This window comes from Peromyscus leucopus, chromosome 4 (genome assembly GCF_004664715.2).
Source record: "Peromyscus leucopus breed LL Stock chromosome 4, UCI_PerLeu_2.1, whole genome shotgun sequence".
In the NCBI taxonomy this organism is placed as follows: domain Eukaryota; kingdom Metazoa; phylum Chordata; class Mammalia; order Rodentia; family Cricetidae; genus Peromyscus; species Peromyscus leucopus.
In genome coordinates this window covers 103,112,012-103,127,720 of record NC_051066.1, presented here as the reverse complement: position 1 = coordinate 103,127,720, position 15,709 = coordinate 103,112,012, and the positions used below count along the sequence as shown (strand labels likewise).

The following is a 15,709-nucleotide window of genomic DNA, read 5'->3' as shown; positions in this document are numbered from 1 at the left end:
TGACAGAGAAAGACACAAGAAGTCAACCTCTGATCTCACTGATCTCACATTTGCACACAAGAAAGAACACACACAGGTGTACACACAGTAATACACCACATGTTTGAATATACCACACATACACACACACACACCTAGAGAGAGAGAGAATTATTAAGCTATCATTAAGTCTAACAAGGCCTATGCAATCACAGCATCCGAAAGGAGACGTAAATGAAAATGTGGTGGTGCACGCCTGTAATCCCAGCATCCAGAGGCAGGAGTGCTGAGCGCTCAGGCCAGCATGAACTATATATACATAGCGAGTTCCGGGCCAACCAGGAAGACACAGCAAGACTATCTCAAAACAAAAACACATGAAGAAGACAAAAAGAAAAAAGTGAGACACCATACAGGCACAGAATCAGCAGATATAAAACAATTACAAAGTAAAGTACGTCATGGGCCAACAGAATCGCTCCATCCCCACAGCCCAGGCTGAAGCAACCGCCCATTTCCATTATGCATGCTTGTAAGATGTTCAACATACAACCAGCAGGACTTCACACCAGATGTCACACATCCATTAATGCACAAATATTCTGCAGGAAGATTTCATATAACATCTTCCATAACTGAGGAAAGTCAATCAGAATCTGAATTACTAACCAAAAGGGCACTGATTTTTAACATAAAAACTATAGAGTAAGCGAACCTAAAGCTACCGGCTGTATATCCAGATGGTGCACTAAAATGTCAAACAGCACAGGACATCCTGAGCCCGCTTTTGTAAGCCGATGAGCTACAAATCATTTTTATATTTTACAAGATTCAAACACCCGTGAGTGAAACGGCTCAGTGGGCAAAGCACTCGCTGTACAAGCTTGGCGACCCGGATTTGACTCCTGGGACCCACGTGGTGGGAGAAGAGAACAAACTCTAAGTTGTCCTGACGGCCACAGGCAAGCTGTGGGATGTAAGCATTTTTGTGGGCATACACACATAGACAGAAAGAAGAAATTAAGATTTTTTTTTTAATAAAAAAGGGAGAATATGCAATAGAAATCTAAGTGGAACCAGGCATGGTAACACATGTTTATAATCCCAGCATGAGAAAGAGGCAGGAGTTCAAGGTCACCTACGGCTGTGTAGGGATTGTGGTCAACACAGGCTGTTTAAAGAAGAAAAAGAGAGAGAGAAATCTATATGACTTGAAAAATCTAAAATACTCAATATCATGGGCATTATTTGAAAACAAACAAACAAACCTTGCTGAACCCTGAACTATCACAACAGTACTAAGTAAGATTTAAAATGATGATATTATGTTTTTCTATTATAACTGATTTTCTTTTCTTTTTTCTTTTTTTTGCCATTCAGAACTCTCCTGGTATCAAAATTTATTTTACAAACAAAAAAATTGTCATCATCCATCTAACTTTTTTTTTTTTTTTTTTTTTTTGTTTTTCAACATTTCTTGTTAGCTTTCTTCTGGAGTCACTTGTACACTGCTCAATCACAGAGATCCCTTTGTCCGTGTATAAGCTGCACCACACACTCTAAACTTTTTTATAGCTGCTCATGAGATAACTGGGATACTAGTATAAGAAGTAATACTTCAAAAGCTGTATTTAGGCATAATTAAGTTGAAAACCAATTTGATGAATTTTTTTCGTTTCTTTTTTTGAGGGGGATGGTACAGGATCTCATACATCCCAGGCTGACCTTGAACTCACTACATTGTGAAGGATGACCTTGAACCTGAAGGTCTTCCTGTCTTCCCCTCCATCTGTTGGTAGGCAGTGACCCTATGCCCAGACCGTCATGCACTTCAGGCACTCTATCAACTGAGCTATATCCTCTTTCCCATTGACAGATTTTTAAAATATATTTTCCCACTTAGAGCTCTCCAACACTACGAAAATCTGGATATAGGCCTATAACAAAAGAACAGCCTATCCCAGCCCTCTCGGCAGTGGTTAAAATAAAATGTGCTTCTGCAGGTTTCCAAGCTGAAAAATGCATCAGCACTAGAGAGACAGCTCGTGGGTAAAGGCACTTGCCACAGAATCCTGGCAACCTGAGTTCGATTACTGGACACACAGAAAAGCAGGTGGAGAGGAAGTTGTGGCCTGATCCTACATGTAAACCTACACATGTAGATCATAAATACACAGACACCTTAATAATAAAGCATTATACTCTGTGTACTTTTCAATAACAATCCACACCCTAATCCAAATACAGAGTATAAATTATTAAATTAAAAACTGCAATGTTCTAACATTGATGACACTAGTTTTATCTTTGATATTTTGGGTTAGATTGTCCTCAAACAAAATTTAGAGTTCTTTAGACTAGATTTTACTTATGTCTTATCCTGAACAAAGAAATTTAATGGTTAAATGCTTTAAAAACTTCAAGTAGAAACTTTTTACATAATATGTCACAGACTTAATGAATTATCTTCAAAATTAGATGTTTTGGTAGGTGTTTTCAACAAGGACAATTGTAACAAGGAATTTAAGTACATATTTAGTAGATGTCACAATTTCACAGCTGAAAAGAAAGCTCAGTTGATAAAGCGCTTGTCAAGCAAGCCTGAGGAACAAATATGAGGACCTCTGTTAGTTCCCCAGAACCAACAGAAAAAGCTAGACATAGTGCACATGCTTGCATATCTATACACACAGCAACACTCAAGACTACCCTCTGGCCTCTACATGTAAGTGCACACACACGCACGAGTGCCTACACACACATACACACACACACACACACACACACACACACACACACACACACGCATATCTATACTCACATACACAAAGCCACAATTTCAAATTACTACTATTTTCAGGGCCCACATTAACCCAAAGAACCATCTTAAAGTTAATGCATAAAATTTCTTTGGAATTTATGTTATTGTAACACAGACTTAGCTCCACCACTGAAAAGCACTACCAGTCATTAGGAAAACATGTTCATATTTTACCTACCATAAGTGACATTGTGATTTAACTCGGCTCTTCGTAAGGATTCATCAAGAACATCATACATTAATTCACTTGTCCTGTTTAAGAGATATTTTATTTGCGGGAGAATTATAGCATTCTAACCCAACAAAATAGTTTTTCAAACTTCTCTCTCTTTAAAACTGAGGATCTACAGAAGACAAGTGAAAAAAATTCATTTTACAGTAAAGTTATACAAATTTCACATCAAAAGAACTCATTTGGTCTTTTCTTGAGATAAACTTCCTCCTTTACCAAAGTGACTAATTTAGACTAAACTAGCCAATGAGGAGATACACAGAAATCAACCAATATTGTCCTAGTTTACAGACCAGACTCTCAATTTATTACGCATGTGCTCTTATAATTTTATTTATAACAAAATATTCTGCCTTAAATTACAATATTAATATTTCACATATTCTTGGGCTAGGGAGATAGCTTAGACATTAAAGGCTAGGCTCACAACCAAAAATATTTCACATATCCAGATTATTTCAGATAGTATCAACTGGTTTGTTGTTATAAAAATATTCAAATTCTAGTTTTTTCCTACAAAGTAACTAGGTTCATTAGGAAGAAAAATTTAATTTACACTTATATTAAAAATAAACAAACCACTCATGTTTTTATGGTCCCTGACTATAGTGACAGTTAGTTGAAGTAGATACTTTAAAAAATTTAAAAACAACAATTTTTTCTAAAATGCAATGTTTCTGCAGCCTCAGCACTCTGCCCTCAAGAGGCAAACACAAAAACTAATGCTTCTCAGCTGGTAATTTTTATATGCTTTAAAAATTAAAAAACAGGGCCGGGCGGTGGTGGCGCACGCCTTTGATCCCAGCACTCGGGAGGCAGAGGCAGGAGGATCTCTGTGAGTTCGAGGCCAGCCTGGTCTACCAAGTGAGTTCCAGGAAAGACGCAAAGCTACACAAAGAAACCCTGTCTCGAAAAACCAAAAATAAAATAAAATAAAATAAAATAAAAAATAAAAAAATAAAAATTAAAAAACAGAATGGAAAAAATGCCAAGCAACAACAGAGTTCATGCATATTACTACAAACAACAGAAATGGAAATGATCTGGAGCCATGCAAACTGGGCACGAGCATTTCCATCTCCTTCAGTGCTTTTCTCTTCTTTTAGAAATACATAGGTTCTTAACCTATGAGCAATGAACTGTAAGACTGTTAAAAAATCAATTGGAAGTAGATGTGCTTTCATTTTGTCTAGACGGAAGTATAAATATTCAATGAGAATCCAGGATGACATTCTAAAATGTGTCATTTTATTGTGTATTTCTTCCTCTATAGCAGATACAACAATCCTTCTACAAAATTCAATATACTACACCAAGACTATAGTACCGTTTCTCAATTTTTCAAGACAAGGTATTCAGGAGGCAAAAACATCACAAAATATGGAAACAATTATGGGCATGGTTGAGCTAAATATTAATAATCTAAGATGCACAATGCTAGGAAACACAAGAAACTATTCTAAAAATAAATATAAAACACTTTCCTAAGAAATTTTTTAAATTAAATACTTAATAAATCATGTTAGGAAGTAACATTTATACTTTGCTACATAATAGTGTCATATGAATTATAAATATTTTTAAATATATAATAAATAAAATAATAAATATTTTATGTCCATGAGTGCTTTGCTTTCTTGTATGTCTGTGTACCATGTGCAAGCCTGATGCCTATGGAGACCAGAAGAGGGTGTTGGAGTTACAAATGGCTGTGAGCTGCCACAAGGGTGCTGGGAATTGAATTTCGGTCTTCTGGAAGAGCAAAAAAGTGTTCTTAACCTATGAGCAATGAACTGTAAGACTGAGTTCATCAAACTTCAGTCCCATGAACTGTAAGATTTATTAATACAGAATGTCATTATAGTTGGTTCAACAAAGGAGAAAACATTCTAATTTTCTACACTATAAGAGTTAGACTCTACATATCTGTTTAACTGACTCTAGTTACCATCTGACTGAACTATCTGAAGGAAAAGGGTATCTTATTCACCCTTTTTTTTTTTGTTTGTTTGTTTTTTGTTTTTTGAGACAGGGTTTCTCTTTGTAGCCCTGGCTGTCCTGGAACTCACTCTGTAGACCAGGCTGGCCTCGGACTCACAAAGATCCACCTGCTTTGCCTCCCAAGTGCTGGGATTAAAGGTGTGCACCACCACCACCTGGCTCTTATTCATTTTTGTATATACTCTCCAAATTCTTTCACAAAGAAGGTAATGACAATAAAATTAGTAGATAAATTCACCAGATGTCCCTGAAGTTACTTCCTGACAACACACAATGACATTAAGTCCTTTTTTAGACCAGTAAGGTATAATATAGTACCATGAAATTACTAATTTTCAGGCAGAATTCCAATAACCTTGAACTCCATGGTATACTAGGGTGGAACTATATAAGCTCTGTTAGAACTGGTGAGGACTCAGAGAGGTGGATCCTGATGCGAAGCTGATGAGGCATTTTGAAAAGCAACAGACTGAAGGATGGTCCCTTTGGAAGGCTAAGAACTAAAACAAAGATGGACCCACTGCTTAACACTGATTAGCAAATATTTCCTTAGGACAGAAAGATCCTTGCTCTCAAAGAAACTAAAGTAACTAAGATACTTTAAAAGGAGACACTTTGTGCCGGGCGGTGGTGGTGCACGCCTTTAATCTCAGCACTCGGGAGGCAGAGGCAGGCGGATCTTTGTGAGTTCGAGGCCAGCCTGGGCTACCAAGTGAGTTCCAGGAAAGGCACAAAGCTACACAGAGAAACCCTGTCTCGAAAAACCAAAAAGAAAAAAAAAAAAAAAGAGAGACACTTTGAAAAAATTGTATGTAAACTGGGCATAGAGGTGCATGCTGGTAGTCTGGGTGGAAGCAGGATGTAGGAAGTTCAAGGTCATCCTTAGCTACGTAGTGAGTTGGAGGCAGCCTGGAATCCATGAGACTATCTTAAGAAAGGAAAGCATAAAAAGAAAGAACTATAAGGCGTGTGTAAACAAACGATGTAGGAGCAGGAACTGAGATGGCTTGAATGAGAACAGCCACCATGGGCTCACATACTTAAATATTTGGTTCTCAGTTGGTGCAACTGTTTGGAAGGATTATGAGGCATGGCCTTGTTGGAGGAGGTGTCTCTGGGGTGGGTGGGCTTTGAGTTTTCAAAAGTCCATGCTGTTCCCAGTAGCCCCTTCTTTCTGCCTCATGTATGTGATCAGATGTAAAGCCTCAGCTGCTTTCCCAGTGCCATGCCTGCCTGCCTGCTGCCATGATCCCTGCTATGATGGACATGGACTCTACTACCCTCTGGAACTGAGAGCCCTCAAATTAAATGCTTCCATTTATAAGTTGCCATGGTCATGGTGCTTTGTCATGGCAACAGAAAGTAACTAAGACAGAAAGTGGTACCAGGGGTGAGCTATTGCTGTAGACAGGCCTGGCCATGCTGGTGTTTGGTTGGTTGGTTGTTTTGTTTTTGGAAATGTGGAAGACTTTGGGACTTTGGACTAGGAAAGCTATTGAATGCTGTAAGTGGGGATTAATGGGCCATCCTTCTAGGAGTTTGGAAGACAGTGGTGCTGAGATCAATGTGGACCGTGGAGGCCTCGTTCAAGAGGTTTCAGATACGAACAATATTAGTAACTGGGTTAGAAACCATGCTTGTGATAATCTGGCAAAGAAGGTTGCTGACTTCTGCCCTTGTCTTAAGAATCTGCCTGAGGCTAAATTGAAGAGGTTTGGACTAATTTTGTTGGTAGAGGAGATTTCAAGACAGCCAGTATTGATTGTATCACATGGTTATCAGCAATCACTATTTTGTTTTGTTTTGTTTTTTCTTTTTCGAGACAGGGTTTCTCTGTGTAGTTTTGGTGCCTGTCCTGGATCTCGCTCTGTGGACCAGGCTGGCCTTGAACTCACAGAGATCCGCCTGCCTCTGCCTCCCGAGTGCTGGGATTAAAGGCGTGCGCCACCGCCGCCCGGCCAGCAATCACTCTTACACAGAGACAGTGAAAAGCAGCATCCTCCATGACCTCTGCATCAGCTTCTGCCTCCAGGTCCTGCCCTGTGTTGAGATTCTGACCTAACTACTTTTGAGGATGAACTGTTACATGGAAGTGTGATTAAAATAAACCCTTTCCTCCCCAACTAGCTTTTGGTCACAGTGTTTCATCACAGCAATAGAAACTCTAACAATGACATGTACAATTCTTGGAACTTAAAAAAGTCTGTTATTTCAAAAAGCATTACAAAAATTGTATACACACGCGCACACACACTCCTATCTCCAAGTGAAGCAAGAGTTGGCAAAGGACAACCATAGGTCTGATATAACCAGAAAACTATTTTTGGTTTATTTAGTTTTATTTTCAGTATTAAGTAACTAGCATTTGGGACCAGAGAGATGGCTCAATGGTTAAGCAAACTGACTGCTCTTCTAGATGACCCAGGTTCAACTCCCTGCACCACATGGTTGCTCACAATCACCTGTAACTCCAGTTCTAGGGATTCTGACATCTTTTTCTGACTTCCATGGGCACCAGGCACACATGTGGTGCACAAACATGCATGCAGATAAAACATCCATCACAGCTGGGTGGTGGTGGTGGTGGCACACGCTTTTAATCCTAGCACTTGGGAGGCAGAGGCAGGAAGATCTCAGTGAGTTCAAGGCCAGCTTGGTCTACAAAGTGAGATCCAGGACTGGCCAAGACTGTTACACAGAGAAACCCTGTCTCAAAACAACATCCATACAGATAAAAATTTTTAAAATAAAAAAGAATCTGTCATTTAATTGAAGCCTTAAAAGGACAACAAAATCAGTGCAAGAATATACATGATGAATAAGATGTGAAAATTCTCAAATCATATAGCATCTACTCTACCTATTCCACTCCAAACTATGGTCCTCCTAAGACCAGTGTCCACTAACCTCTCTATAACAGTGTGGTGGTATCAGGAGATGAACGAGGGTGGGTTTTTCTCTAATTCTTCTTAATACTTGCATGCTTTATTCTTTTTGTGATTGAACACTGCATTCACTTTGTTGTTGACATTAACTTTATTCTAAATTTCTACTATGGAAAAATGTAAAGATACACAAACATACAAAAGAGTAGTGTGAACCCCCCAAGCTCTCACTACCTCACTTCCAGCTGAGTCATGGAAAGAGTAGTGTGAACCCCCCCAAGCTCTCACTACCTCACTTCCAGCTGAGTCATGGAAAGAGTAGTGTGAACCCCATGCTCACTACCTCACTCCACAGTCAAAAAGAAACTCTCACTACCTCACTTCCAGCTGAGTCATGGAAAGAGTAGTGTGAACCCCCCATGCTCTCACTACCTCACTTCCAGCTGAGTCATGGAAAGAGTAGTGTGAACCCCCCATACTCTCACTACCTCACTTCCAGCTGAGTCATGGAAAGAGTAGTGTGAACCCCCCATACTCTCACTACCTCACTTCCAGCTGAGTCATGGAAAGAGTAGTGTGAACCCCCATGCTCTCACTACCTCACTTCCAGCTGAGTCATGGAAAGAGTAGTGTGAACCCCCATGCTCTCACTACCTCACTTCCAGCTGAGTCATGGAAAGAATAGTGTGAACCCCCCATGCTCTCACTACCTCACTTCCAGCTGAGTCATGGCCAACTTAATCACTTCCTACATGTGAAGACTGTGAAGTTAATTCTAAAATAAATTGCCTTAGGCATAAATGTTTCAAATCAAGTACATTTATACAAGATAAGGATGGTTTGTTTATATAGATGGATAGATGGATGAATGGATGGAGATAGATAGATAGAGGTTTACAGTTCCTTTGTAACATATACACATATGTGTAGAGTCATAATTCCTTAACATTTTATGTCCAATTTGTGTTCAAACTGTCAGTTACATCATAGTTCCCTTGAAAATCAGGATCCAAATAAGACTACTCATATACATGTGTACGTGTTTGGGCACACAGACTGTGGCACCCATGTGGAGGTCAGAGAACAGTTTGCAGGAGTCAGTTCTGTCCTGCCACCATGTGGGTTCCAGGGTTGAACTCAGGCCACCATCAGGCTTGGGGGAAAGCATCTTTACCTTCGTAGACATCTTGCCAGCTCAGGTCCCACCCATTTTAATTGGCTAACTTTTCTAACTTCCTTTCATCTGTATAGCCTCACTTTTTTCCTCTGTATAGCCTCACTTTTCAATTTTCTCTCCCATCTAATTGCTGATGAAAATCATGTCTGCTATTTCTCCACAGCCTGTATCTTGTAGTTAACACCATTAGTATATCCCTCTTTGTGTTTCCTGTAAAACAGTAACTAACTCTAAAAAAGGCTATGAAATTTAGTTAAATTTCAGCATGGATGCTTCCAAGAGACAATTTCTATCTTTGATTTATTATTTGCTGAAACAGATAATAAATATTATATTTTGTGTTCCTTTTTATGACTTTTATGTTTTTAGTAGCATCTATTAATAAAATGGGCTTTATTATGACATTTTCATAATAAACATATATTTTGGGTCATACTCATTCCTCTTTATGGCTGCAAATGATGAATAGTTTTTATATGTTGGGAAAAAAAACCCAAAAGGATAATACATAATGAAATATACAGATCATCTGAAATTCAGGCTTCAATGTATACGAAACATTCTCCTGGAACACAGTGACCTTCATTCAGTTATATGCGCGCTGTGGTTGTCTTCCATCTGTAACAGCAGAGTGCAGTACCCGCGGCAGGCAGCCTATGACTCACAGGTGAAACACTGGCGATCTGGCTCACCCTCCCGCCAGCGATTAAGCAAGTATGTTTCACAGGGGGAAAATGGAGAAGCTGGGAATGGCCCAGTCACCTGAAGGACCAGTGTTCTCACGCTGGTTTGTTTACACCAGTAAGCCAGGACGGGCTAGAAAATTTGGTTTTTGTGAATCTTCTTGGTGACTAAGCCAAGGCTATGATATGGTGTGAACATGTGACTCGGGAATGCTTACCTTTGATCGTCCTTTCCCAGCAGCCCCAGTATTCTCAAGAGCTGAATCTGTAACCATGGCGCTGGCACGCTGTGGTAACTGAACTCGACTGGGAGCTTTCCTCCCACCACTTGCTTTAAAATGGTTACAAAACTCTCAGTCAGATCTTTATATCCAGATGAATTTTCCTACATTAAAAAAAAAATCTGTTAATAATAATATCTTTCCTTTTTTTTTTTTTTTTTGAGACAGTCTCATATAACCCAGGGCTGACCTCAAATGTGCTATATAAGCAAGGTTATTCTTTTATATCCATACATATATATGTGTATATATTTTATAATTTCATAAATACTGTATTTACATCATTTCTACTCCTCCCATGTCCCTCCCCCACTCCCTCTCAAATTCACGATCTCTTTTTAATTACTGTAGTCACACACACACACACACACACACACACACCACTCGCTGAGTCCATTTAGTGTTGCTCGTATGTACATGTGTTTAAGATGACCACCTGGTATTGGATAGCTTATGGGGGCTCATTCCCGGAGAAGACCAGTTCTCCCCAAGTAGCCATTAATTGCCTGTAGCTCTTCATCTAGGGCGTGACCTTGTGAGATTTCTCCCATCTACAATGGGATGTCACCCGGTGTCACTGTTCAGGTTTTGTTTAGGTGACCATATTGTTGAGATTTCATGGGTGCAGCTCCTTGTCACATTACGGCAGATGTCCTGGTCCTCTGGCTCTTACAATCTTCCATCCTCCTTCAGGATGTTTCCTGAGCCTGAGGTGTGGTAGTTGTGCTGTAGATGTATCTGTTGTGTTAGGCACCCCACGGTCAGCTGTCCTCTCAATTTTGACCAGTTGTGGATTTGAACTCCTGATCTTTCTTGCATACAAATTCGTATTATCAACAACTTACAAAAGTTACATTTAGAAGTATATAACAGTGTAAGATATATTTACGTGTGTGTGAGTATAGTAGATATGTGTGGTATATGCACACATGTGTTCATGAGTGTGTGCCTATGCAAATGCAGAGTACAGAGGTGGATTCTGGGTATCCTGCTCTATCACTCTTTGAATTAATTTCTCTTGAGGCAGGGTCTCTGCTGCACCTAGAGCAAGACTGTCAGCCAGGAAGAGAACGCCGCTCTCAGAAGCGCCTGTATTGTGTCATCTGACACAGCACAGGCTGTGCATCATGGAGGACAGCACAGGGCTGTAGGCATCATGGAGGAGACAGCACAGGGCTGTAGGCATCATGGAGGACAGCACAGGGCTGTAGGCATCATGGAGGACAGCACAGGGCTGTAGGCATCATGAAGAGACAGCACATGGCATCATGAGGCACACAGCTCAGCTTGTCTTTTTTTTTTTTTTTTTTTTTTTTTAAGATTTCATCATTACATATTTATTATGTATACAGTGTTCTACCTGCATGTATGCCTGCAGGCCAGAAGAGGGCACTAGATTTCATTACAGATGGTGGTTGTGAGCCACCATGTGGTTGCTGGGAATTGAACTCAGGACCTCTGGAAGAGCAGTCAGTGTTCTTAACCTCTGAGCCATCTCTCTAGCCCCACACTCAGCTTTTACATGGCACTAAGATCTGGTCTCAGACCTTCCTGTTTGTGCACAAGCACTCTTACCCTCTGGGCCATCTCTCCAGCCTGACAGTGGTATAAAGTATTCACCATTTTATTGAAATATCTTCATTTTCTTCTAATTCTATAGTGATATTGTTACAATGGTAACGACTGAGCACATGCTAAAATTGCCAACTTACCTTAATCATCCTAAGGTATATATGCAAAGAGGCAGCCATGACCCCAACATCTCTGTCACAAAGTGCTTTCCGAAATTTAGTATGGATATGCTGTACTTGATTAGGGGCAATGAGGTAAAATTTGTATAATGCCAGAACTGCTTTTCTTCGTATAATCTCCCTAAGGATAAAAAATGAAATATAAACAAGGCAACCTGGGCCATCAAGTATCTACTACTAATTATTTTATTCTAATGCAGAAAAGTATGAAAAAGATAAAAATCTTACTTCTTGGTAAGAAGTAAGATTTCAAGAGACCTCCTCTCAGGGGAGGGAAGACTGTGGAGAAATACATGTGTGTGTGTGTGTGTGTGTGTGTAGAGGCCAGGTTGATATCGGTTATCTTCCTCTATCACTCTCTTTTTTGAGGCGGGGTCACATCTTCCTTCATCTGGAGCTTGCTGACTCAACTTCACCAGCCTGGCTGGCCACACAGCCCTGGGGCCCGCCCTGCCTCCGCTCTCCAGCACTAACTAGTATTGCAGGTGCATGCTGACAGGCCTGGCTTTTACGGAGGTGCTAGGAGCCAAACTCAGGGCTTCACGGTAACACCTCAAGCACACTGGCAACTGAGCCTTCCCCTCAGTCTCTTTGAAGTTACTGTTTATGAGACGGGTCTCACTACACAGCCCAGGCTGGTCTCCAATGCACGATCTTCCTGCCTCCGCCTCCACAATGTGACAAATACAGGTACAAACCACTATGCCCAAAAGAAACTTTAACTGCCTATCAGTTATAAATACCCCTAATTACAGAACTTTCAGTAACAGCATAGGCTACTTTTGTAATCAGTTAAAACAAGAGAAATAAATTCTGTGATCTCTTGATTCTGTTTTTGTCTCTTCATTAAATAAAGATAAAAATTTGTTTCCTATAAAAGGCAAGCATACTCCAAATATTGCGGTGACAGGGAAGCATGGGGGCACGTGGATAAAACACTCTTTCTCCTCTTCTTCTGGACGTTTTAAAGCCTCTCAATAATAAGGTGAAGTATAAGACAGAATCACACTCCATCTGTAGCAGATTATGCCTACCAAACATGCAGCAAAAATGAGGCAGTTTTTTCATTTTTGAATGCTACAATATCCTAGTTTTTTATTTCTTTGGTTGGTTTTGATTTTGTGTTTTGTTATTGTGCTTTAGTGCTGTAGACTGACTCAGAAAATCATACATACCAGACATGTGAAAGACCCAAGTTCAAATCCCAGCACCCAAGATGGATGGCTCACAACCACCTGTAACTCCAGCTCCAGGGGCATCTGAAGCCTCTGGCCTCTGTGGACACCTACACTAAGAAGCATATACCCACATAGGACACACATGAATACCCATAATTCTAAATTAGAAAAAAGGGGTAAACATAAACATATATCGAGAGCTTAACAACATGTCCATTTAGGAAAACAACTGTAGTCCATTTCCCCCATAGGGCCATGGCCTCCTGAGACAGGAGCTGGTGACTAGGTTCACAGTACCAGGCGGGAGCCGCCATTACAGCAAGCCCTTCTCAAGGCTTACGGAAACCTACAGCTCTGTAAGCTAATTAAAATACGTAGTTTAGAAGGAAGGGTTTGAACTGAGGTACCCTGTAGCAGCAGGCAACACTTTTCCCCGAAAACAGGGGTTATTAGGAGCTGTTGGTCAGGAAGGTCCCAAAGGCCCCCAAACAACACAGGCCATTGCTATTGCTCCTGGTTTACCATAACTACGTGGGACAACCGTGCTGCTGAGGGCCCACACACTTGGTTACGGGAACTTGCTGTGTTGCTGTGTCCAGCCCTTTGCTGAGTGCTCGCTCCTGTTTGCCCATCATGCACTTTATCAACCAAGCCACACCTCAGCTCCCGATCCTACACATGCTTGATAAAAACACTTTTTACCTACAGACTGTTAGAGATCTGGGTTTATTCCCTCTTATACATCATCTATTTCATCTGTTTTAAGAAGTATATTTAACGTTCTAAAATAGTATCACATTGTGTTCTGTGTACACAAATGGTAAACTCTTGATTAAGACTGGGAAACTTTCTCCTGATGGCTAACTTTCACAGTACAGCTGCTTTTGATGTCCACTTGCCACAAATCAGAGTCACCTGAGTATGGAGCCTCATCTGAAGGAGTGTCCTGACTGCCTGGACTCCTGTGGGAGGGCGGGCCCACCGCAGTTCGGGGCTGCTACCTGGGTGTAGCAGCCCAGATCAAAAGGGCACAGCCGCTGCAGCTACTGCCGATTCCCTTGCTAACCGCAGAACCAGCATTTCCAAACTTTCATCGTGAACTAGGATCAGGGATTCTCCAGGAACCTTCTGGGCTTCAGCACCAGACTGGGATCACTGAGGCACCTTGCCTTTTCAAGTGAGAGACTATGGGTCACGTTTTCCCTGTTGTTTCCCAATTCTACCCTCTCTCACTGTGGGACGACTATTCTGACTGATGAAGCACCCAATTTCAAGGACTGAGTAATTACCAGGTTCTCAATTTTCAGTAGCTATTGTTATTATTTTAAAGCTGACTTCTTAAATTCTTTAATAATAATAATTTTATACTAAACATGTATGTATATGTGTGTATATATATGGTTGGAGAGATCCCTCAGTGGTTAAGAGCATGTGCTGCTTTCTTTCTTTTTTTTTTTTAATGGTTTTTAGAGACAGGGTTTCTCTGTGTAACAACAACCCTGGTTATCCTGGAACTCCCTTTGTAGATCAGGCTGGCCTTGCATTCAGAGATCCACCAGCTGCTGCCTCCCAAGTGTTGGCATCAAAGGCATGGCACTACCATGCCCAGTGCATGTACTGTTCTTAACCTTCCTGAGGACCCAAGTTCAATTCCCAGCACCCAAGTCAGGCAGCTCACAACTACCTGAGATTCTAGCTCCAGGAGATCTAACACCTTTGGCCTCTGTTGGCACCTGCACTTACTTGTACATACCCACATGCAGACACATACATACATACATACATACATACATACATACATACATACATACTTACATACATACATACTTACATACACATAATAAAAAAGTCTTTAAAATATATGCATGTGTATGTACAGTATATACGTGTGTGTGTGTGTGTGTGTGTGTGTGTGTGTGTGTGTGTGTGTACACGTACACACACGCACCATTGGTTCTGTTCCTCTAGAGAACTCTGACTAAAACAACAGTGCTGGGAAGTGTCATGCAGGCACTGGGGGAGAAAAGTCACCAGTGGTCTACACAGAGGCAGGCCCTATGCACCAATCCTGACCCGACAAGTGTGCCAGTGAAATAGCGGCATGACTGATAAGGGTGTCCAGCCACCCTCTAATGGGATAGGAGGCCTGGTCCACAGGAGGGTATTGATGCCTGGTACTGTAAACCTGGTCAAAAGTCTATGTTTGGGGGTCACAGGCCCCATGACAGAACCTACTACTATTATTTTGCTAAATGGACACATTGGCAAGCTGTCTTCTAAATATTATGTTTATACCCAGAAATTAGTGCTTTTCTCAACCTTAGTTAGAAAAACTTTTTTGCAGCAGAGCAGTGGTTAATGCAGAGACTTCTAACTGGTCAAAGTGCTGAGAAAAGTGACTCAGCCTTAAACAGAACATCTACATCACCAACACCATCCTCCCAAGGTTCAGGGGACATCTTGGAAAAGGAGGAGGAAAGAATGTAAGAGTTGAGGATGAGGAGGAATACTGAGAAAGACCATCTTCTAGACATGACATGGTCATTGCCCCATGAACTCACTGTAGCTCTGGCTACCTATATAAACCTGCACAAAATGAAGGCAGTTAACATTGCAGCATGAACAGTAGAAAGGCTCAAAAGGCCCCAGCCTTAGCTGAGAAACTACTGGCATTGACGGCTGTCGGAGAGTGGGAGTCATGTTTCTTTGGGACATGGCCAC

At 40.9% G+C, this 15,709-nt stretch overlaps 1 protein-coding gene across 1 annotated transcript in view; it reads right to left on the bottom strand.

Annotated features, from left to right (window-relative positions):
• Positions 1-15,709, bottom strand: part of Ap4e1 (adaptor related protein complex 4 subunit epsilon 1) — a 59,852-nt gene that overhangs the window by 25,533 nt on the left and 18,610 nt on the right. The window contains exons 6-8 of the mRNA XM_028892697.2: positions 11,772-11,931; positions 9,997-10,163; positions 2,979-3,052 (exon numbers count right to left, since the gene is read on the bottom strand). Of these exons, the coding sequence (XP_028748530.1) occupies positions 2,979-3,052; positions 9,997-10,163; positions 11,772-11,931 (401 nt within the window). The remainder of the gene's footprint in view (positions 1-2,978; positions 3,053-9,996; positions 10,164-11,771; positions 11,932-15,709) is intronic.